Raw genomic sequence first — 23,747 nt, forward strand, 5'->3', positions numbered from 1 at the left:
GCCAATTTTTCCGCCGTTTCCTACTCCAGCTCTGACAGTTACAATGTTGCCACAGACTTGGCGGAGTAATATTTTGAGTAATGAGTCAGGCTTGCTGTCATGCTGATTTGAGCTCGGTCTAAATTTCTTGTTGACCAATCAGATTGCTTGGTCGGAACTACTTGTATAATCTATGTTTTAACCACGAGGCTATGGTGGCGGTGGTTACAGTAATACTCACAATAGCGCATATCGTCGATGCTGCAGTCAAGCTACGTAGCTTGTTGGTAAATCTAGCTTGTTAGCTTATATGCTAACTCCTGTGTTTATCTTTGTCTTTATGGCTACTGGTTAGCAAAAGTGTCTTTCAAGTGAACGGGCAGTTGTAACATTAGTTTGTGTTCAGTATGCTCTTAAGTAGTTGAATTGTTTTAGAGAAATAAGGTCACTCATACTACAGAATGTGAGGAATGTTGTTTGTTACTTGGGATATCTACAGTGATCTGCATGAGGCATTCGTCATTGTAATTTAGTTGTATTGATCAGAAATAGAACACTCAGGGCTTATGTTGTTGTTATTTTGGATGCCACATCTTGGTTATCTGGTGTCCTCCGTTACCGCAGGCTCCTCTGTGGGGTTCTGAAGGCAGGGCTGCAGAGCAGCAGAGAGGAAGAAGGAGGGACCACTTTTTCTCGAACCTCCAGACTGCAGCTTTAAGCCTCAGCTGCTCTTTGTGTAGTCATAATTAGGAAGTGTTAGCATGCTAACATAAAAAACTGAACAGGTTATGCATGTTAGCATTGTTTTTTTTCCGCATGTTAGCATTCTGATGGTAGCATTTCGCTCAAAGCACCGGCGTGCCGAAGACGTGCTCAGACCAACACAGACCAAATCACAGGACAATGGGAATTATACAATGCCCCAATGTGAGAGGGCCCATGAAATCATAGGGGTCCCTGAGAGACTGAGCAGGGTGCAGGATTTCTGTGCTACGGCCGTGATGGTGGTGCCAAATCACATATACTAACACAGATTCTTGGTTGTGGAATTTAGTGTGATACAAAATATCCATTGCCATAATTACTCCTGAAGTCTTTAAACATCCAGACCTACCAGAGTCTTTCTGAAATAAAATTTAAAAATCAATCATTTAACCTGAGCTGATTCTGAAGGGCAAATACCTCTGTTTAGATGAGTTAAATCCTGAATCTTCTTGTCTTTTTTGCACTCCAGGGAATATCAGTCTGGATTGTTATGATGAATTATATCTTTTATAATCATTATTATTATTATTATTATTATATTCTGGAGTCATGTTTTTTCATTGTGATTCTCAAGGGAATATCAATCAAACCGATGTTGTTTTATTCATTTAAAGAATTGTGTGTTTTTATTGTGCAAACAAACTCTCTGTCGGCCAGGATTGGGAGTTGAAAACATGGGGCACAGGAAGGAAAAATGTGTGCGTCTAGTGTAACTACAAAAATAAAGCATCGAAGTTCCACGCAGCTCTTCTCCTCATGGAACCTCGACCCACTGAAGATACATTCAGCCCTACTTACGTCCTGAGTGATTTACCTGATGCTGAGTGTTAAAATAAGCGCAGCGTCTGACACGCACGCACCCCTTCCTACTCATCTAAGGAAATAATACTGGGCAAGACGCTTGAATGCAGAACAGCGGCGTCACAGCTGAACCCATAAAAGTGTCAACACGTGACGGCCATGTAACCAGCTGTGGTGGCGGACTGGAGAGGATGGCAAGTGTGAAAGGCAGTAATTCACGCTGCTGGAACTGGAGGCCCTGAGTAAGATGTCAACTACTTGAAAGGAGATGATTTCCACAAGAAGAGATCTTGGTACAGTATTTCTGTTCCGTTCAAATGGGATCTCAGAGTACACTTTGTCCCCAGGTAACAGTGTCTGGATACTCATATCCCAAAAAATTTAAGTGATTTGATAAATTGACAGGACACTCTGTTCCTATGGACCTTGACAAAGTCTCTCTATACTTTTCAGTGAGGCAGAGAGAACAGCAGTCACTCTGAGTGGTTCCTCACGCAGGTTGACAAAAGACAAGCTTTGCACAAAGATGAAGGTGTACATGGGGAATAAAAAAAAAACAGCACAGAGAATATATAAAGTTGTCTCTTCTCCTTGTCTGTGAAATGCAAAGAGCTCTGTTGCCACCTGCTGGGGAGACAGCGCGACTGAAGGCTGATGCGCAAACAGAACAAATGTGTTGTTCTGGCCGGTGAGACTTCAGAGACTTAAGATTTGGGGAAAACAAAACATTCTTCACGTTGCGGGGGTGAAATCCTGTGTGCCAACGTTGCTGTATATCAAAAATGGATCAAGGTAATGTGTGTAATGTGAAAGGTGTTGCTTATGGCAACAAACCCACAGACAATGTCCACAGAACAAAACATACCGTTGGATGGTGACGTTTTGGGGGCTGAGTATACTATATGATTCTGAAGGCTGTCCCAGCCAACTGAGAACACTCTGGCTCCCATCACCAGTGAAGACAGCAACCGTCTCATCACCGCCGTCCTCGTTCCAGGTTTAAAGGAGCCTTCATCTCTGCACCACATGTTCCTAACAAAACAGGAGTCCAGCCTCAGAAGCTTGAAACAAAGTTAACTGAGCTAAGAAAACGCAAATTCACCAGCAAAGTTTAAAGAAAGCGGCCCGCAGGCAAGAAACATGATGTAACTGAGCGCCTAACGTTAGCTGAGCTTGTTTGATAAGAAAATTAACAACAAGGCCTCGAGAAGTGCTGTCATGATTCAGCAGAGAGACAAACAGAGCTTATTGATCATGTGGAAGCAAACAAGACTTCAAATAAATGCCAATGTTGTTCAGTTATTGCTGAATGTGTAAATTAGAGCGTGGACACCCTGTTAGAACCTTTCAGGATCAAAAAAGTTAGAAATGATGTCCAGGTTCAGGTCAGGTTCTGTCACATCGCAGATATAAAATATGTATTTCAATGATTTTTATTTTGAATATGTGCATAAAACAGTGCCTTTTCATAGCAATCTACACTGTGCATGTCTGTATTAAGTGTCAATAAGAAAGGTGTAACCACGGTAAGAACAGGGGTAACACAAACTCTGGTGCTCGGTGTACATTAACTGCGTGTTCGAACAAACATCAGAACAGCTGTTTAGTTGAGGTCGGACTTGGTTAGTCCTCTCTGAGACTCGATAAGGTTCAGACTGAAAAATGGAGCTTGACTGTTTTATGGCCTCTTGGGGGCAGCAGAAACATCGAAACACTGACATTTAATCACCTGTTAAGATAATAAGTTAGAAATCTGCTTCCCTTCACCTGTCAATTTAAAATATTCATCGTCTTTTAGCTCTGTTTTTGGTCTCTACCAACTCTTGAGGGAAATATCCACCTCACCAACTGCGTCTGTCTGCTGTTTGGTGTTGAGCAGGTATTATGCAGTGGATCCGTCAGAGCTTTTTCCTCTGAAAATAGCCGCCTGCAAAAAAGGCTCTTTGACGCTGAAGGGAGCTGCAGATTCAGGGGATAGTTCAATGTGATTTTAACTCTGAGCAACCTCTTTCACACTGTGAATTGACATTGATATACTTTTTTTATGAAATGAACATTACATAGAGAAACTGGCATTTTGTGAGATTTGGCCAGCGCGCAACCCAGCTGTCATAAACACAAATCCCAGGGGTCTCATAACCAACATAACAATGTCATGTGTTGAAAACCATCACAATCATTTGGAAGTGGTTATTTTTAGTATACAAGTTAGATTATGTTGTTTTAAATTATACATAATAGCCACTTTAAAGTTGCACTACATAGTTTTGGAGAAGAAATTCAAACTCAGAAATATAGATTTTTTTTCCATAACTGAATACACAAGCTGATCTCAGAGGAAGATAAGCTCCAACAGAACACTGTTTAAAGCTAAAAAGGTGGCAGGGTCCGCCACATGTAAACAAAGTAACACAGTATGAAATTTATTTAGTTTATTCAGACCTTGATAAAATCAGTCAATGAAGATCTTTCTCTTCTGATTCAAATGTCTCCCCGAGAACTACACAGTGCACCTTTAATGTGACTTTACAACAGTGATGTGTTCAGAGCTTGTTTCCTCTGCCCCATGATCCAAAAAGTTAAAATTAAATCCTGGAGGGCAAACGTTAATCTGATCTGATGTCGGTCTCATTTGCAATCAAAATGTGTTCAAAGACACGCAGACAAAGAGATGCGGAAGAGGAAGTGCCGCCTTATCTTGGGGCAAAGAAAGCCACATTATGCTTCACTAAAGCCTGTATCTTCTTCTAAATCTGCAGCGCAAGCATCTGTTTAAAAATAACCCCGTGCCTTTTTTATGTCATTTGACCTGAAAGAACTTGCCATATTGTTCCGACAACCTTTATAATGAGTCTACAGGGGCACACGGGAGTGTGCAGCAACCAGGAGAATAAAGGTCAAACCCGTCAGTGTGTCAGCACTTACAGAGGAATCCACTAACACCCTCAGATTATGCCTTTTAACCTGGTCTGTAGCAAACATTACACCTAGATGTAGGTCCACTGGGGCCTCTCTCGGTCACTGTTTTGTCAGTGAAACATCCATTTTCATATCTGCCTCTTCTGCATGTGTGTCAGTGCCTCTGAAAATAAACGTTTTATATTAATACTCATAGTGCAGGAGGGAACCCTGGGCCCCGCAAGGACCCCTGGGGGCTCCTGGAACCCCCTGGGAGGCAGTGTCTTGGGGATTTGTTTATCCCCTGTGAGGCCACTAGATGTCACACAACCAAACACCAGCTGTAGCTGCTGATAGTCTATTCAAGCAGAGTCCGTGTTCATCTGTTTGATTTAACACCCAGCTGGATGGACAGTAAGCGTCCACCGCCTCTGAATATTGATCGCTCGCTCTGATCAGTTAGTGCCCACACTGGTGCCGCGGGGCTTCGAGGAAAAGACAATCATGTGCTGAGGTCCGTGCGTCATCGGGACCCCGGCGGCGGTGGTGGTGTTGGCGGCGGTGTGCACTGCTCCTCCGTCGTTTCTCAGACCGGATGAGGGGGTCAGCAAGTGCACACACCGATCAGCGATCAGCGCGCTAATTGAATCCACCTACCAGACCCGAGCGCCTCAACCCGGATGACCTCCGGAGTGACGCGTCTCTCCGGTGAGAGTGCACCAGCGGAGGGAGCAGCGCCGGAGGAGATGCGCATATCTGCAGGTAGCCTCCTCTAGCGCTGTCGTAAAAAAAAAAAGAAAAAGAAAAAACGAGAGAGCGGAGCGAGCGAGCGGGCGGGCGATCATTAGAGCGATGCCAGGGGTAACCAAGTACAATTTAGTAGATGACGCGCACGATCTGAGGATCCCCATGCACAACGACGAGGTGTTCAAACATGGGGTCTGCTTCGAGGCAAAGGTAAGGAGCCTCCGCAACAGATACTTTCTGGGCAGGGCAGGAATAATGTAGAGGCTCGAGGAGCAGCGGGACATTACGTGTCCATCACTGTCTGTCACCACAGCCGCTCCATGTACCCACCCTCATGTGATGATGGGGATAGTTCTCGTGTTACTTTACTTTGCGTGACTTTGACAGCTTTTGTGATTGAACCTCGCACGGAGAAAAGTGTTGCTTTAACTGATAACTTGATGAATGCTGACATCATTTATATTCCGTTACATAATGTGTCTTGATGAATGTGTGATAAGTGCACCGCGATCAGCTTTTTCTTTTTCTTTTTTCTTTTCTTTTTTTTTTTTTTACATTTTTGTCTTTGCTATCTGACTGCCAGCAAAATCAGAGTAACAGGACTGCAGACTGTGATTATTGTCCTCCTTGATGCTTCTGCCTGAACATCTGTTTGGGATCTAAAAACAAAAAAGAAGAAGAAGAAAAAATGCCCATCACAATTGATGTGTTCCTGATGAACTGTCAAAAATCCCTAGATATGAAATTAACTGTAATGAAAGACTAGAAAGCATCAAATTATCAAATGTTAGACATCAAATATTTGCTGTTATTGACAGAAAATAGACTAAATGAGTTAATCAACTATCAGCTGCAGCGCTAGAATGTAATGATTTGCTCATAGATGTAAATATTTCCATGGATAAAGATGTGAAAGCTACAGTGGAATTCGGAGGAATTTATCATCTCAAACTGCCGATCATTAAAGGGGCACTATGTTGTTTTTGGACAAGAAGTTCAAACTCAGAATTTGAACATGTGCAATATTAATGAGGTAATAATACAAACTCAGAAATGTAACGTGCAACAATAAACAAGCTGTTCTAAGAGGAAAATGTTCTCAAGGTCCCAGAACACTGAACACTACAGTGTGGCAGGGTCCGCCACATAAACACAAACAGAATGGAATTGTGTTGTCCTCTAAGGTCAGTTTGTTTATGCAGTTTATTCAGTCATGAAAACAAAGCGTTACTTTATTTAGTTTGTTTAGGTCTTATTAAAGCTGTCGATGAAGGTCTTTCTCTCCTGATGAAACTGTGTGCACGGTGCACCTTTAAACCTTTCCTTGTCATTCTGCAGTACATCGGCAGTCTGGAGGTGGGTCGCCCCGGCAGCCGAATGGAGATCGTCGCTGCAATGAGGAGAATCAGAGTAAGACACTTAGATATGCGACTTCCATGAGCCCACACCCAGACCACTGAACTTCACCCTCGAGGCAAGGCAGTCCAAACACATTAACAGCAACCCAGCAGCTGACGGTGGTGCGCGCACATTAATCCTCCCTCCCTCTCCGGTGTTTTATGTCTCACCTTGTGCTCGCCGGATCCTTACCCCCCTCTCGACATCCTCTTCATCACTAGTCTGCGTAAAACTACACACTCAGGCAGATTCAGTGTGCTGTCAGGAGGGGTTTAAATCAAGGAGGGATTCGGGGCGGCAGATTTTATGGCTGAGGAGAGATACAACATGCAGGTTTATATGTGATACCATTAGAAGAACTAACAAGCTCTCCAACCTTCCCCTCAGACCAGACGAGGCGACTGGAAACCCTGCGACGCCCTGTCATTACACATCACTGCAGTGTGCCAGAGAGGCACGGGGAGGAGAGGATTTAGCTGCTTGTCAGCTGTTAGATCTAATCTAACAACCAAGTTATTGTGTCACCCGGAGGTCAGACACATCCCCAGTGACACCCAGGAAAGGGCTTAATCCTGATCCCTCGTGTGCAGTGGAGTATAATGGTCATTTGATTGTGCCTGTAAAGATTTAGCGGCTCTCAATGATCTCTTTCATATTTTTTCCACTTTTTTTCTGACAATGCATTATTAAAGGGCTTGCCCGCAGGTTGAGAACGGAGGTAATATGCCCACACTGTGCACAGTGTAATCCAGAGGGTGCTGGAAAACCTTGCCGGCCGAGTGTTTTTGATTTGTGCTAAAACAACCACATTTTAATTATATTCCTCCGTTGTGGGGCTCTTATCTGAAAGCAAAGTCTGCGAAAGGCATTTTCTTCTGCGAGGCTTCAAAGCAAAGCCAATAAAGTGGAGGTGATGATAAAAATGCAGGAGGAGAAGAGACGGCGCAGCATTTAAAGAAAAAAATACAATAAACATGATGTCAAACGTGGCCGAGATTACGACGGATAGCATAAAAGCGGGTCTTTGTGCACAGCGGTGAGCATTGGGTGCTTCTGGGGAGACTCGCTCTGAATATTCAGTCCTCCGAGCACTCAGAGTGGCTTAGAGATAAGACCGGAGGTGAGCTGACCCAACCTGTAGAGCTTTACCGGTGCTTGGGACCGGCGTTGGTCGCATGCTAATGTGCATGAAAATAATGTGGCACGAGCGCCTCCTGTGACGCACTTTGTCGCTCTGTGACAGCAGCGCGTGTGGAGATGGATGGTCCTCTTGTCTCGGTTCACGTGGGGCTACATTATGGGAGTTGTGTCCTTCACTGAGCTTGTACTGCCCGCGGAGGAGAACTCCCACACAGCAGTAAGAGGGATGAAATAGATGAGAGCGGACGACAAGGAGTGAGGTTCCTGGGAGTCTTCTAGTGAGGCTCATAGAGAAACTGCTGCGGATTCATTATGGGCCCAAACCAGCAGAAATGACATGCTGGGAGCAATTATCCCATTTCCTCTTTCCAGTGAGATTTGCTTTGTTCAGAAAAGTCAATGTTAGATTGAGATGACAGCTCCAGTTCTGCTGCAAATAAAAGAGAGGGCAGGGTTGTTATTTTTACACAAAGAAGGAAAGATGACAGAGAATATACAAGTCTGTCACGCAAAAAGCAGGCAACGCGTCGTTCGCTGAAGAAAACTGGTGATTTCACAGAGCCTCATCTGATCAATTAATCATCTGATGTCGGACTGGGTGTTGTCAGAGCGTGGCCTGTTACTTCACATGAATCCTGGTTGTTCTTAGATGCCTGATATTTGGAGTGTGAGCCTGCAGTGGAAAGCAGAGGCTACAGGCTCCGGCATTAATCATGGAGAGGGATGAAAGTGTCCCACACAAGTCTGCCTCCCTCTGGGAAGTCGGCCTTTGAAAGCTTATACAGCTCCGGGGAACAGAAACTGACAGTTTCTCGATGTTTACTCAACTATTCCCTCTAAGAAGGTAGACAAAAATATCTTCCTGCAAGCATGATCCCTTCTCTCTTCTTCCAATTTATCATTTATCCTGTGTAAGGAGCTCCGGCTCAGCGGGGCCGTGTGATTTTTAATGCGAGTCACACAGAGTAACGTAATAATCTGTTTGGTTTGAATTAACTTTTCTGGCCAACCATGAACGTTAATTTAAATATCGCTTCTCACTTCTTCACAGTATGAATTCAAGCTGAAGAATATCAAGAAAAAGAAGGTCAACATTGTCGTGTCCACCGATGCCATCAAAGTGATCTTGCGCAAGAAGAGGAAGGTCAGTCCTGTAAAGTTTGACCTCATTTGAATCACATCGCTCCTTTGTCACAACTGAACGGTGTGTTGTGTGTTCTTACAGAGAAAAGGGTGGTCATGGGATGAGAACACCATCTTGGTGACACAGGATCCAATCTACAGGTAGGCCCTCTTGATGGTCTTAATTAACAAGCCAAATTAATGGAGAGCTTCTAACCAACATGTAGTGTATTGTCTTCCTTTTAACAGGATCTTCTACGTCTCACATGATGCCCAGGACTTGAAGATCTTCAGCTACATAGCGCGTGATGGACAGAGCAACATTTTCCGCTGCAACGTCTTCAAGTCAAAGAGGAAAGTAGGTTTGATACCTGATAAACTGAGAATCTTTAAAAAGATTAGTCCAGTGGTGTTATGTATTCTTTACTGATGACAAATTCGATTAAAGAAAAGGTCCAAAACAACCTTGAATTGATGCTAGTAGCTTGAGTAGGTGATTAGGACACCATCAAAGCTGCAGGGATAAAAAATTTTATGCTAATCCAGAGGTTAGCATTGGGCTAGTTCCCTCGACAAAAAATGTATAAGATTTCTTAATATGATTCTGGATTATTGAATGAAATTAACTCAGGAAGTAGGGGGAAACAGCTAGCCTGACTGCGTCTGAAGATAGCTAAATCTGCCTCCCAGCAACCTTAAGCGAGCTGATCATCATAACACTCTCCCTTCACTGCTTCCCAATTGATCGGCAACTGAAAAGATAGACTAGTGAGATGACTAGTGAAAATCTGGAGGGACATTTTTCAAGGTATAACGGCACATTTAATGACCCGTTAGCCTCTGTTCGACATCAGCTAATGTTAGCAGTCAGTCACCTCCTAGCTAACATTACTTTGTTAAACTGTACAATAGAAAAGGCATAGATTAATTCTAAAATATCAACACACTTCTTGGAACATTTAATTTGAGTCTAGAGGTGAAATACACTGGATGTAATCACATTTTTACGCTAGCTTGAAAGTGGTTGAATGCCAATGTTAGCTAATGGCTTATCAAAATATTGTTTTACTTTGAAATATGGCCTGACGTCCACCCAGATTTTCATTGTCCAAAAACCTCACAGTCGCTAATCAGCTGGTAAGCGATGGAATGATTACAATTATTAAGATTCTCTATGTTTACACGACCTGTCACCTGCAACACAGCAGCGTAGCATCATCCGGAATTCAAGCTTCCCACCCCGAGCATGATGTCAGAGGACAGTGGCTACCATGTTTCAAAGAACTTCTTCTCCATGGATTAAACAAGATATAAAAAAAAACAAAAAAAAAAAAACAGTTATATGACGCATTAATTAGTGAGCTTCACATGTTCTTACAGAAGCTTTTTGTCACCTTTCAGACAGGCTAGCTGTTTTGCTCTGTTTCCATTCTTTGTGCTAAGGGAGGCTAACCATCTTCTGGTGAAAGCTTTTAATTTTGATATCAATTTTCTCACCTAACGCTTGGTAAGAAATCATGACCATGTTTCCACAGCCTCAGTGTTGCAAACTCCCATTGCAACTTCACACACGGCCAATTAATCTGAGAGTCCGTGGCTTTGTGCGCGTTGAGGCAAACTGCCTATGAAAATTAAAGGCATCTCCTTCTCCAGCCGTCACATATCTGCATATCAAACAGAGACATTTCTTTTCCCTCCGTGACAAAGACAGAGCATCAGTGAGGTTGACTCCCATCCCTTCACCATGGATACCAGACCGACAGCGACTTAATGAAGCTGAATACTAATCATCTTGGTGGAAAGAGAAAAGAAGAGGGGCTTTTTCACTCAGCACCTAAAGACATTTTAGCCACTGCTGAACGAACACCCACCACACTGTCAGGGACGGGGCCAGTGGTGCCTCGCTAACCTCCCTAGGGCTGCCGAGCCTTATCGGAGCACTGCAGACCAAGCATGTGTGCTGAGTAGGAGGAGATGGACCAGCCGATAAGAGGAGATTTGATTTCCTTTCATCATGGCATGTTGCGCCCCAGCAGAGCTTAGATGTCAGCACGGTGCATCAGCAGAGCCATTTTGTGTTTGGCCTTGGGATGGCTGGTTTAATTTCTAAAACAAAATTAAGGTTTTTTTGTTGATGGAGAAAAAATAGTAAATGTCATGTCTTCATTCCTACATTATTTTCTTTTGCTATTTCACTTGACTTGAACTACTTCCAAGCAGAAGTTGCACCTTGACATTTCCAACTGAATGCCTTGAGGCAGAATGATCCCCCAGAGTCAGATGCTGCTGCCACTATTCAATATGGAGAACACAAAAAACTCCCCTTTGGTGAGATTTAGGAAGGACATGGTGGATAAAGCTTAATTCCAGTGGATTTAAGATGCTGCCAAAGGACTGTGCATTAGGGCTTCATGAAGAAAAGCAGCCCTGAAATCGATCAGAGACGTGCTGCTGTCTTAAAGGCCACACTGAATTTTCATGCCGGCCTGTTCAGCTTCAGAAATACTGAGACCACATTTGAGCCAGAACAGAGAGTAGTATTTAACCTGCTCAACACTGAAGCTGCTGCATGCTGAAAAGTCTCTAGACAATTAGAAGGTTAAAACACATTAGACCTGCTCCAGTTACTTTTATTACGGATTAATCTGCTGCGAATACTCAAAACCAAGAATGATTAGTTAATGCTTGGGATTTAATTTAGGCTCTGCCTTATTTTCTTTTGCTTTTAAGTAATTTAAAGGAACACTTTGACTTAGTGTTCCCATTTTTTGTGGAGACGTAGAGGAGGAAATCAATACCACTCTCATATCTTGGCATTAAATATGAAGCTACAGCAAGGAGACGCTCAGCTTAGCATAAACTTGACTTAAAGATTGGGTGCATAACAGATCGAAGTTTGAAATAAAAAGAAAAACACGACTTATGCACATCACAAAATCGCAACTTGGACAAATGCAACTTTGTCTCAGTCCTCACTTTGATGAAGAAAAGGATGAACATTGAACCATTCCTTTGATATGACTAAAGTTTTTGTTTTGCTCGGCTGTGTTTCGTTTTGTACATGACTACAAACAGAGAACAATGAAACAGTTATTGAAACACATCTATAGATAAACGCATGGTGCATTTTTTAATTTCAAATTTGCGGCAGGTTGAACGTCAACATCAGGGACAAGATGGCGACGATAATGTGGTCCGCATCTTCACATTAAACGTTCAACATCAGGTAAACAGTGTCCATCAGCTCTCACTGCGTTTTAAGCACCAAGCATCAATGAGGGAAACGCAGAGTCCACCTCTCCTCTTTCCGCTGTAATCGTGCACTCTGTCGACTCAGAACACAGTCCACCCGTCGAGTGCAACGGCTTGTTTTGGGATGCTGTGGTGAGGACAGGTTCCTGTAAGGATTTGGTCACAACATTCTCTAATTTCCCAGTGCAACATTAGCCAGGAGCAGCCTTAAATCCAAGCTGGACAAGCATTGCTCTTTCTTGCCGACTCTTCCTCTCTCAGCAGTCTGGCTGGTCATGTTGGACGATTGAAAGATGTTGTGGGCAGTGATCGCTGAAACGTCAATTAGGCAATAAAGCTGAAAAAAACAAACAGTTGAGCATCATTGACGTAAACACTGAGTCCACCTCTCCTAGCTCCACTGTAGTCGGCACTCAGTTGGCACTCAGTCGGCACACTCTTGGTCTGGGATGTTGTGGTGGAGACAGGTATCTCAGAAGGTGTGGCTTTTTTTCTGACTCTTCCTCCCAGGGCAGTCTGGCTGTTCACGTTGGATGATGGAAAGACGCCTGAAAGCCTCAAAGTCCACTGCTTCAAATCCAAAACCTGCGCTTTAGGTGTTTCGCGTAGAAAAAATAACATTTAAAAAGCAACGTTTGAAGGAGCTGCTGGCCGCTGCATCTGCATGTTGTCATAATCGTGATGTCCAAAGAAGATGAAATTAAAACTTTGCAGAAAAACACATATGAGATATCCTGAAAAAACATCCCGATTTTACACATTTTTGAGTCGTTGCATATTTGAACTGCCCCTGATTGATGACCTGATGGTGCTGACACACCTACTGAGCCTCCTGCAATAACAAACAACCTTTATCTCCACTCCCCCAGCCATCAGAGTTACTTGCCTCTGTAATAGACCCATCCATCACTGTGACAGCAGTATGTATGCAGAGCAGACAGACAAGGGCGAGCAGCTGGAGCTCTACACTTGTGATATCTTCTGACTTTAATTTGGTCCTCTCCTGTTTCCCCTCTGTCTTCATTTCTCACCTCCCGTTTTGCCCGAACATTCACCATTTTCTTCCCGCAACTATTGTGTCTATTTTTCATCTTCTTCTTCTTTACCTGTGCACACACTCATTCATCTATCCCCTTCTTTCTTCCTTGGCACCTCCTTTCGGCACCTCATTTGCTCCCCTGCTGTGTCTCTTCATTTTTGCATCCTCCCTAACTGTGCTCCTGCTGCTGCCTCCCACCGCCCCACACACACACACGCGCACACACACACACACACACACACACACTTTCCCTCTGTGTCCTCCGTCACAGTCTCAGGCCATGAGGATCGTGCGGACGGTGGGTCAGGCGTTCGATGTGTGTCACCAGCTGACCCTGCAGCAGAAAGGCGACGACCAGGAGGATGAGGAGGGGAAGGGGGAGGAATCGGAGGCAGTGCCAGGTGACTCACAACTACACACACAGACACACACACGAAATTACATCCACAAATCCAGTCCTTTCTCTCTCTCCCTGTCTGTCTCTCTCCTTCCCTTTCTCCTTCTGCCACACACACACACACACACACACACAAACCCTAGGCCTTCTCTTCCTCTCTCTCCCTCTTGCATTCTCTATCACACAAACAAAAAACCCGGAGCGCCTGCAGAAACAGAACAGTGGCAACTGAGCACACCTCTCTGAGAAAAGATGTTATTATCCACCACGGATGGTTATTCAGCAGCTTCCCGTGCTGCAGCTGCAGACATGTTTTGGTGAGTCGTGCGAGCCATTGATCAAAAGACCTTGTGAGGACTCCAGCTCTTTGCCGGCTACTGCTGCTGCTGTCGCCGTCACTGCCTCTATCACTGTACGCTGCAAACTCTAAAGTGAATACGCTCTGAAAATTCCCTCTTATATTTGCTCGGTCTTTCTGCAGCAAAGAAGAGGTTTGCATTGTCAGAGGAGACCGACCTTGAGGCCACAACAGAGGAGAGCATTGAGTGTGTCTCTTCATCAGACCCGGAGAAGAGCAAGAAGGAAGAGGCTCACGATAACAATGGAAAGGTAGAGTATGGAAATCATCCTTGGACAGATAAGCGCAGCTCATACAAAACCAACCTCCAGTATAAACGCTGCAGGGATTAAGCCAAGTCTGTAAAGGGTAATTTATGGAAGTCACGAGTCAAACAAAATGGACTTGGGGGGGGTCAAATGTTCTTGGGAACAGTACGGATTGTCTAATCCGGGTTCGTCCTTAGAAGACTAAAAACAAGGGAAATAATCACATCCAAGCAGGAACAATCTTTTGGCTCAAAAATGAGTTAAAGAGACACTACACCTATTTTACATATCAGGTTCAGTTTACCTATCATCAGAGTGGTTATTGAAAGTGCAATACTATAACACTGGAGTCGCCCCTTTAAACAATCTCTCAATCAAGTTTCTGTCTATTGACTAATTGATTAATCACCCAAAGAGTTCAGCTCTACTAAATTCAGCACCTCAAAAATACTTTTAACACCCACGAGTCTTGCAAATGAAATGCCTGATTTAAGTTCACTCTTTCACCCCTAAACTTAGTAGTTACTAGATCAATGATAAAACAAGAAAAAAAACACGATGTGTTTTGGTAGCGCATGTTTATTTTCCAATATGTTAGGGAAAACTGATCTGAGAAGTCATAAATCCCCACTTGATAAATAATTCTGAGAGGCTCATGGAGTCGTGATGAAAGTTTTGGCTCATGTGAGGCCGCATGAAAATCCGAAAATGCCACTGAGGGTTGTATGGCGAGCAGGCACATCTTCAAGGCCTGTTTGTGAAGACATGCTCCATGAAGCTCTTCAATATTGATGTGGTCGTATGGTTTATTAATGAAAGCGCGGCGAGGATTTCTAGCACTGCTCTGTTTATCTTGAGATGTCGAACGAGCAGCTATTTGCTCTCTGATATTTGTCATCCTCCAGCCACGTCTCTGGAGAGATGTCGGCTGTAGGACCCAAGAGGGAAAACTTGTGTTGTACCAGTGAGCAGCTAATTAATTTGAACAGAATGTTTATGACACTGATGACACGGTTACTTGAAAACAAGAAAAAAGGCAATATTTAAAGGTGCGCTATGCAGTTCTGGGGGGAGGAAATTTTAATAATTCTGAGTTTGAACTTCTACTACAAAACTACATTTAATGTAATTCTGCCACTATACAACAGCTGTATTCCATATGTCCAGATCACACCTGCAGTTCCTCCCTCCTCTCTGGGTAATTTGAAGGTCAACTGTCCTTCACAGTCCAGTATTAATGTCGAGAGAGTCCACCATATTGATCCGCCATCTCAGATATGACAGATAAGTCGTGTCCTTCATGGCTGCTCATCCCTCAGCAGCACTCTAACATAATTGTGTGAGTCATAATTCCAGTTGGACCATCTAACAGCAGCCCGACCAGTCAATCTGTAGATCACAGTACAGATTCCACTGACTGCTTTCCCATTAAAGCACCATCTACAGAATTAGATTCAATGTAAATCATATTAGACCAGATTTACTTATCGTGCTTGTACAGTGGATCCCGATTACAAGTGTCCAACTTCTAAAGTTCAAAACTTATATTTAATTTATGAATTAATTAGTTAATCTATGTTGCACCATCATGTTTCTACATTAGCCCAGAAGTGACAGACCAAACACTAGACGGACTTTAGCGTTCGCTGCAACCATCGGAAAGGTTGAGACGAGGTGTGTTCAGTTGGTTAATCTGCAACCTCACTGCCAAATGCCGCTAAATTCTACACATTAGACCTTTAAACCTGCTACAAACAATATCTTTAATTAAAAGGGAACCAACTGACTACATGTATGTCGCTCATAATGACAGATGCTTTGCCGTTCCTGTTAGCGTTTTAGCATCGTTCAGCTCATCGTTTTGGTTTTACAGCCCATGCTTTTACTTTTTCGGTTCTCTCCCTGTTGCCATAGCAGCTGCCCGCCTCGCGCCAAACATCAGCTAGTAGGAGGTTAAGGTCAGCTAGAGAGATAATTTTTATCAGAGAGACAAACACGAGCTAAAACAGAAAGTTATTATTGGACTTACAAGTACCATACCATGTGAATCATGCTTCTAAATAAACAAAGAAACAAACAAATGTTGCTAAATAAGGCGACGCTTTGCAAACACTTTAGCCATATCAACTTTAATTGTGCCACTGCCCACAAAGCCATGTCTCGTCATACAGCAGCAGTTTGTAGGTGATTTAATGGTCTCCGCCAGTAAATGTCATGCTTTGGTGTCAGCAGCTAAAAATCAAAGACCGTGCTCTTCTTTCTACAGTCATCTCACTGCTCACCTGTGATTCAAGTAGAAATCTATCACATAGGCAGGAAGCAACACGTCAACCTCAGCCTCAGTAGATCACCCACAGCTTCTTTATTGATCTTCCTTTGGTGGGAAATACAACTCACTCTTTCTCTTTAGTTTTTTTTTTTATACAGCTTGACATGGGAGACGTAGCCTTGATCTGTCTCCCTCTCTCTACCTAACACTTACTACAGCGCACACTGTCCACCTGCATTACATACAGCTCTGTTTTTAGTGATTAAACTTGAGTTTCTGTGGGTGATGCTTGTGTTTTCTATGTGTTCATGGTGGCTACGATCAATACCTATTCCAAGCAAAGAGGAGCCCAGTTTACTGTCATCTCTGCCGTAGGTGTCCGATGACCCGTCTCTCCTGTTGAGCTCCCCGATCCTTGGAGCTTCCGTGTCGGGCGGGTCGGCAGCAGAGGCTCCCTGCTCTGACGAGCACCAGGTCCAGCTCCTCCAGAAACAACTGCAGCAGCAGGAACAACAGGCCCTCGCAGCGTCAGCACAGGTACTGCTGGCAACTGCTTCTCATTTGGGACCACTTCTATGACTTCTTTCTTCCTTTCTTTCTTCCTTTTTTTTCTTTCTCTGTTCCTTCCTTCCTTCCTCCCTGCCGTGTTGGTTCAAGATCTAATGGCAGCATTGGTCTACTCAGTCTGCTGAATTCAAATGTGAAGTCTTTTATGAAAGACTATAACACAAAAAACACATTCTAAATAGACCACAAATATGGAACATATATATACCAACATCACTAAAGGTGCTTCCTACCTGTATGTCACAGGCTGATGCTGTCCACCTCGTACAATCTCATCACGGCTTAAAAAATACAAAATGCTTAACAGTATGACACAATTAACATGACAAGTTTAACGTCCCAGACGAAGTAGATGTTGCTCGCAGACCGTCTCTCTTCATTGATCTGTTCGTCCTCTGCTGATGAAGAGAAAATGTTATTCAGATTCCAGTAAAATCAGCTCCTATTGTTTCCCCTCGCTCTAGTTTTTGTGGTTGCCATAGTCACACAGCGAGCCGCCGTGGCAAGTTGAAAAAGTTTAACCATCATAAACTCTGACAGCAGCGGCGAACAGTCGTGCGCATTCACGAGAGCTGTCACTGCATTAAGCTTGAAAACAATGGAGGCTGTCTGAAAGCACCTTAGGGCTTGTTGGTGGCTCTGTGCAGCTGTGTTTAAGACACCCACGGTATTTAGACAGTGGTGCTGTGATCTAAATGGCACCACAATAACAATTTTAACAGGCTTGTGTAAAGCAGGTTTAATGCTGAACCATCTTACAGGTGCAATATGTACGAGATCTAATGAAAAACGTTAAAAAATGAAGTAAAATTATTAACAGAATGTGAAGAAATTACTAATGTTGACATTATGATGCCTGTGTATTGTGTTGCAGAGATATCTAGTATGCTAACCAGCTAGCCACAGTCCACATCGGTCAAAGCATCCTGGGCTAGCGGTAAAAACACCAACACACCCCTGGTAATCCAACCTCCCAGTCTGGACCGCTACATGCACTGCTAGCCAAGCTAACTAGCTAATGGTAGCTACAATTAGTGGTTATTCTGGTTATATGCTGCCCACAGTTTGTTTTGAGTGTGAATTCAAGACAGGATGCCAATTCTTATAAATTGCACCAATAATTTTCCATGTAAATGTGCTAATAATTGCTTATTAGCACAGACTTTAAAGATGAGCTGAGGCTGACATGATTTTGTACCAAATTGAATGGCAGTCCATCTAATAATGTGATTGCTGACACACTAAATACCACAAATGTTAACCTGCTGGACAAGAGAACTAGTCAGGTATTCTCCATAGTAATGCGATTTATCCACTGGGAACAATGAATCTCATCTCAAATTTCATCGTTATCCATCCTTTAGTCGCTGAGGTATTTCAGTCTGTACCTAAGTGGTGGAACAACAAAGGATAGACCATCCAACATTGTCATGTAAACATAATACTCCTAAAGAAGACCAAATAAAACGTTAACTGAATTTTAATCACGTTTGTTTGGGAGCCAAAGGAACGATTATACAGCTTCAAGTTGTATTAAAATGCACAATAACATTATTGGAAAAGTTAATGTAGTTTGGCACAAAACACATAATGAATCAAAATTCATGCGAATGAGTGGAAGCTCCATGAATCACTTTTTCTGGAGGATGATGATTAGAATGATGCGCTGTTTCCATTTTCAGTCAGTGGTGTGTAAAATAGGATGTGGTGAGATGGTTGAGGTTAATAAATTTCCACCTCTTTCATTCCTCTCAACTTCTGTAGAAGTTTTTTGAGAAGTTTCACATTAAATTAAATATGCCTGGGCCGGGGTTACAAGGCCTTTGAAGATCTGAAGTGAACTTTCTTTGAGTTTTAGCGCTTCTAGTTTATTTTGGCCGATCTCGTTGACAGATGTTGATTCATAATGATGTGTCATTACTGGCTAAAGACTGAAAATTCGGACCAAGAACCAACTCCAACCCTAAGAGTCATGCTGAATTTAATTAACAGATTTCCTCTTGATGGCAGAGTGGGTTTTAATAAATGACTGCCTAATGAGAATGAGTAAAGGAGCATTTTAATAAGGATTCCCACCCAAGGGAAGGCTTTTTTTTTTCTCTCAGATTTTGTCTCATGTATGAAACTGGTCTGTGTGTTCTTCATGATGTATGTGTGTTGGTGTGTTCAGGTCCATGTGCTCCAGGAGCAGCTGTCGGTGGAGGTGTGTGCGCGGGCCGATGCCCAGGCCAGAGTGCAGAGGCTGCTGCAGCAGAACACCGACCTGCTGCAACACATTTCTCTGCTGGTCAAACAGATCCAGGAGCTCGAGCTCAAAGCTGCTGGCCAGTTAACATCTAGTGAGTAATTATCTTTCTTTCTTTATAATTTACAGTATGTGTTTTATTTGGTTTGGCTGCCTCAAATCTTCCTCTGTTTTCTCCTCGCCTAATTTCTGTTACAAGACCCTTTTCTCTCTCATCTCTTTCCCCTTTCATCTCTTTCTTCCCCCTGCCTCCTTCCTGTCGTGATGCCTTCTCTTTCTCATCCAATTTTGGCGCTCAATTAATTATCCCGTGGCAGCCCTCTCAAAGGATTCAGCTCTGCTCTCTGCTCTCCCCTCCCTGCTTTTAGCCGGTGGCATTATGCTGCCTTATAGTCATGAATTATCAAATCCTGTCAGCGCAGATATCACCCAACTCCATATAATCTCATCTGCTCTGCTCAAACCTCTCTTTTCATGTCCTGTGTCTCTGTTTACATGCGATAGTTACACATTTGTTTTATGTCACACCGACTCTTGATGTTCTGTGTGTTCTCAGTGGGCTCCCAGGACAGTCTTCTAGAGATCACTTTCCGGGCCAAGCCCCCCAGCACGCCCGGTGACACCCTCACCTCCTCCTCATCTACGGGCACTTTGGCAGCTCAGTCCCTGCAGCAGATCAGTGACCGCGCCTGGGTCTCTACCCTGCCCTCGCCCTGCTCTCCAGGCACCATGGGCACCGACGCCGGCACTCTCGGTCTCGGCGGCAGTGGAGTTCGCCTCGAGTGCTTCCGCTTCTCCTCCCGGGGGCCAGACAGCCTGGACACAGGGGAGACTCCCAGCGATGGAGCCCCGGATGAAAGCTCGGTCCTGGGAGCCCTGGAGCTGCTCCGGTTTAGGGAGTCGGGGATAGGATCGGAGTACGAATCAAACACCGATGAGAGCGATGACCGGGACAGCTGGGGTCAGGGGGAGGGAGCTGGGGCCGACAGTGCCGCTCGGCTCTTCAACGTGCTGAATGCGGAGAATCTGCCGGACTGCTTAGGGGACGAGATGGCTGTGTAGTGGGGCTCTTAAAGCTGTACAAGGCAACATTGCACTTATGAATAAAGTTTAGAATCTGAAGGACTTTATTACACAGAAATCCTGTATTGTGGCATCAGTAAACTGTAATTGTATGTGTCCTGGTACTGGACAGAGTGCTCATTCACCACAGTTCTGAGCAACTGTGCTTAAACGTTCCCTTTAAGTTTTGATTTGCTACTCCATGTGCACTAAAGTTATTATAGTTAAAGGCGTTATATGTAAGAATTGGCCCACCTTTAGAAACAAATATGGGACAGCGTTTTACCATAACAGCTAGCAGCAGGGCTAACTGAGCTAACTTGCTCACGGTAGCTACAGTTAGCAGCGGAAACTAAACTGACACTAAACAGTTTTTAAACAAATATAAACTGAAACAAACAAACCCACTCTGAAAAATCACAGAATCTAAACAAAATTGAAAACAAAAATTAAACAACAACAAAGAAATTCAAACTCATGGGGAATAACCCTGCTGTACACGGAATCAGTGTCCCACTTGTATTGTATGTAACAGACATTCATAAGGCATCACTGAATTAACTGTTTGTCCTGACGTTTAGGTTAAATTTCTCATGACATTAATAATTTCACAGTCTTTAGCTACCATCGGAGATGATTTAGCTTCTGTAGGCAACAGCCAAAGTTTGGCTGGCTACCATGCAGCCGTATGCCAGGACTTGCTCTGCCGTGCGCCGGTCATTGCTTACAGTCCAACCAGCAGCTTTAAACGCAAGAATGGACGCCAAACAACATTTTGCATAATCTCTTTAAAAAGATATCTTAAAGATATCATAAACAAGTTAGCACTTCGGCCATTGTGTTCCACCTCTTTTGCTTTGCACACAGACTGTTTACCTGCATGCAGCCAAAGCTTGTTCAGACATGATTGATCAATACTCTTCGTACTACAAATGGACTACAAACAGAAACCAGACCACTCACGTTACCAAAATCCCATCCCTTGCATACAGTTTTTGCATTCATGTGCAGACATGTGTTAATAGAGACTGGTTTCATTGAAACAAACTTGACTGGATAAAAAAATCAATCAATCAATATCATTCATCACATGCCTATGATTGTATGAATGTTCAATGATAAATAATCACTAAATAATAAGATATTGTTAACTTACAATGTGTTTTTACTAAATCAGCCATGCTAGCAGCTCTGTGAGACTGCGCTCAACGCTAACGTCAGCATGCTATCATGACCATGATGTTTACCATGTCACCATGTTATAGTAGTGTAGTGTGTTAACATGCTAACATTTGCTAATTAGCACTAAACACGTACAGTTCTACAGAGGCTGAGGCGAATGTTGTTAGTTTTGCAGGTTTTTGGTCGTAAAATTAAGCATCTGACAAAATTAACATAATCATCATCATTAACACACCAAGGCAATGACACCTTGATAGACCTACACTCCATATTATTTACTGCCGTTCAGAAAACTGAAGTAAACCTTTGGTATTTCTTCGTTTCTCAGCTCCAAAGCCAAAAAAAACCCAAAACACTTTCTACAACTTCTACTTCTTCTACATCTGAAGTGGTGACAGGGCAGCTCTGTTCAAACATTGGACTGTCAGATAGCATCAACACTGTGGTGTTTCAGGCTCTGTCTGTGTGTTACATACTGTTTGCGTGTCACTTTGATGATTGTTATACCTTACACATGTTTGGTTCCCTGACTTTGGTGCCGTTGTCACTCGCTGGGCTTGTTACACTGTGGCTCTGTCTGTGTTTATGGATTTGTGACACATCCGGCATGGTCTTGGTCATTCTTTGCTTTTTGTTTCTAATGAAGATCTGTGAACAAAAGACCCCTTTACAAGTCTGTCTGGATATGCTAACACATTTTTGGGAGTGTGAAAATTGAACCCCTTACTGTGCTTGTTATGACACTTCATCTGTAATTACACATGGGTTTGAAAATGAGCATGTGTGTCCCACAGTGATTTTCTCTTTTCAACACATTGTATATAGTTTAATTCACTGATATGCGTTGCTATAAATACATAGCATGGTTTTAATCATCCTGTCACCACTTTTCTGATAAGGTGGTGGATGATGTGTTTCGGGGGGAAACATCTCACTGTGCGCAGGTGCTGCTACAATCTCGTCTGTTTTAAAAAAGTGTGGCCGCCACCATGTCCTCCAAGTATTATTTGTTCGTGCCACACTGCGGCAGCCGTAAACTGCTGCGTCACTGTTGCTCCAACCTTCAGATGAATTGTTTGGAAGGTCCTGAAGTACCAATCCAGAGAAAGATGGAGGAGACTCCTGGACTCACTTCATATTCTTGTGGCCAGCTGTCGCACCGGCTCCACCTCGCTGACTGTGAGCCAGCTCTTTGAATCAATGAATTGGGGGATGTGTCTTTGAGCTCTTTCCAAAATCAATGAATCTCTCTCCTGGCTTTCCTTTCTCATCCTTCCTCTTCCTCACTCACCTTCCTCCCTTCTTTTCCCCGAAGCTCGGCTTCACCACTCTCTTGCACTCAGAATCTGTCTGCTGTACACATGTAGCCGTATTTCTCTGTCGTTCTCTGCCATTCCTCCCCAAGGTAACGTCTGTTCACATGAAGTGTACTAAAAATTAAAGTGCACTTAAACCAGTTTTACTCCTTGTGGGATGACATATCCTTTCTCAAATGCCGTCTGACATCATGATATGTTCAGTGTGAGTTACTAATTGCCTCATTGAATCCATGGGTGATTAAAACTGGAATATGTCTCTGACATAATGATAAGCAGCACCAGCTCCTGGGCTGACCTTTTTAAAATGTTTTGCTCGTTAGTAATTAATAATTGGTTGAGAAAATGGGATGTGGGCATGCAGAAGATCTTTTGTGAGGGAGATGGCTCTCCCTTTTTGTCGGAGAGACAGCAGCTGTGGTGATTAAACAGGGTCATCTTCCATTAAGCTGGCTGTGTGCGCAGACAGCGGCAGCTTGATGTAACGCTGCAGATAAGCTGGAGAATATAAAGAATATCCGCCATTACCCACCCACGTCCAGCCACGACACCCTGCAGCTCTGCTGGTGCAGCTGCTGCTGACACAGATAGTGGGTGGCCTCCAGGACGTGGCCTCTGCTTTTATTTGTTTTATCATAACGAAAGATGTGTCATACTGCTCACTCCCCCCTTGTATTCTGCAGGTATACACTAATACTTGTGTTTTGCTGCACATTCAGTGTAAAGTTTATCCCTTGGTTTTGGACCCAGACCAGCACTGTGGCTCTCGGGATGGCAGTGTCAGTCGGCCTGCCTCTTCAGTCCCGACTGAAATATCTCAACAAATATTGGAATGAGGAATGAAGTTTCATGGTGATAAATTCTAATGACTTTGGTAATCCCTTGCTTGTCTCATAGCATCACCAGCTGATCAGTATTTTCAGTCATTTTTGTAAAAGAAAAATATCAAAAATTAAGGAATT

The 23,747-nt window shown here is 43.5% G+C and overlaps 1 protein-coding gene across 1 annotated transcript; it reads left to right on the plus strand.

Moving 5' to 3' along the window:
- Positions 1–4,772: 4,772 nt before the first annotated feature.
- LOC115573121 (carboxyl-terminal PDZ ligand of neuronal nitric oxide synthase protein-like) lies at positions 4,773–22,927 on the plus strand. Its single transcript, XM_030403762.1, has 10 exons — positions 4,773–5,400; positions 6,529–6,600; positions 8,780–8,872; positions 8,954–9,012; positions 9,100–9,208; positions 13,413–13,542; positions 14,020–14,147; positions 16,789–16,950; positions 19,151–19,319; positions 19,782–22,927. Exons 1-10 carry the CDS (start codon positions 5,296–5,298, stop codon positions 20,285–20,287), a joined length of 1,533 nt encoding a protein of 510 aa, XP_030259622.1. The 5' UTR covers positions 4,773–5,295; the 3' UTR covers positions 20,288–22,927.
- Positions 22,928–23,747: the final 820 nt, after the last annotated feature.

The sequence above is a fragment of the Sparus aurata genome, chromosome 21, assembly GCF_900880675.1.
Source record: "Sparus aurata chromosome 21, fSpaAur1.1, whole genome shotgun sequence".
In the NCBI taxonomy this organism is placed as follows: Eukaryota; Metazoa; Chordata; class Actinopteri; order Spariformes; family Sparidae; genus Sparus; species Sparus aurata.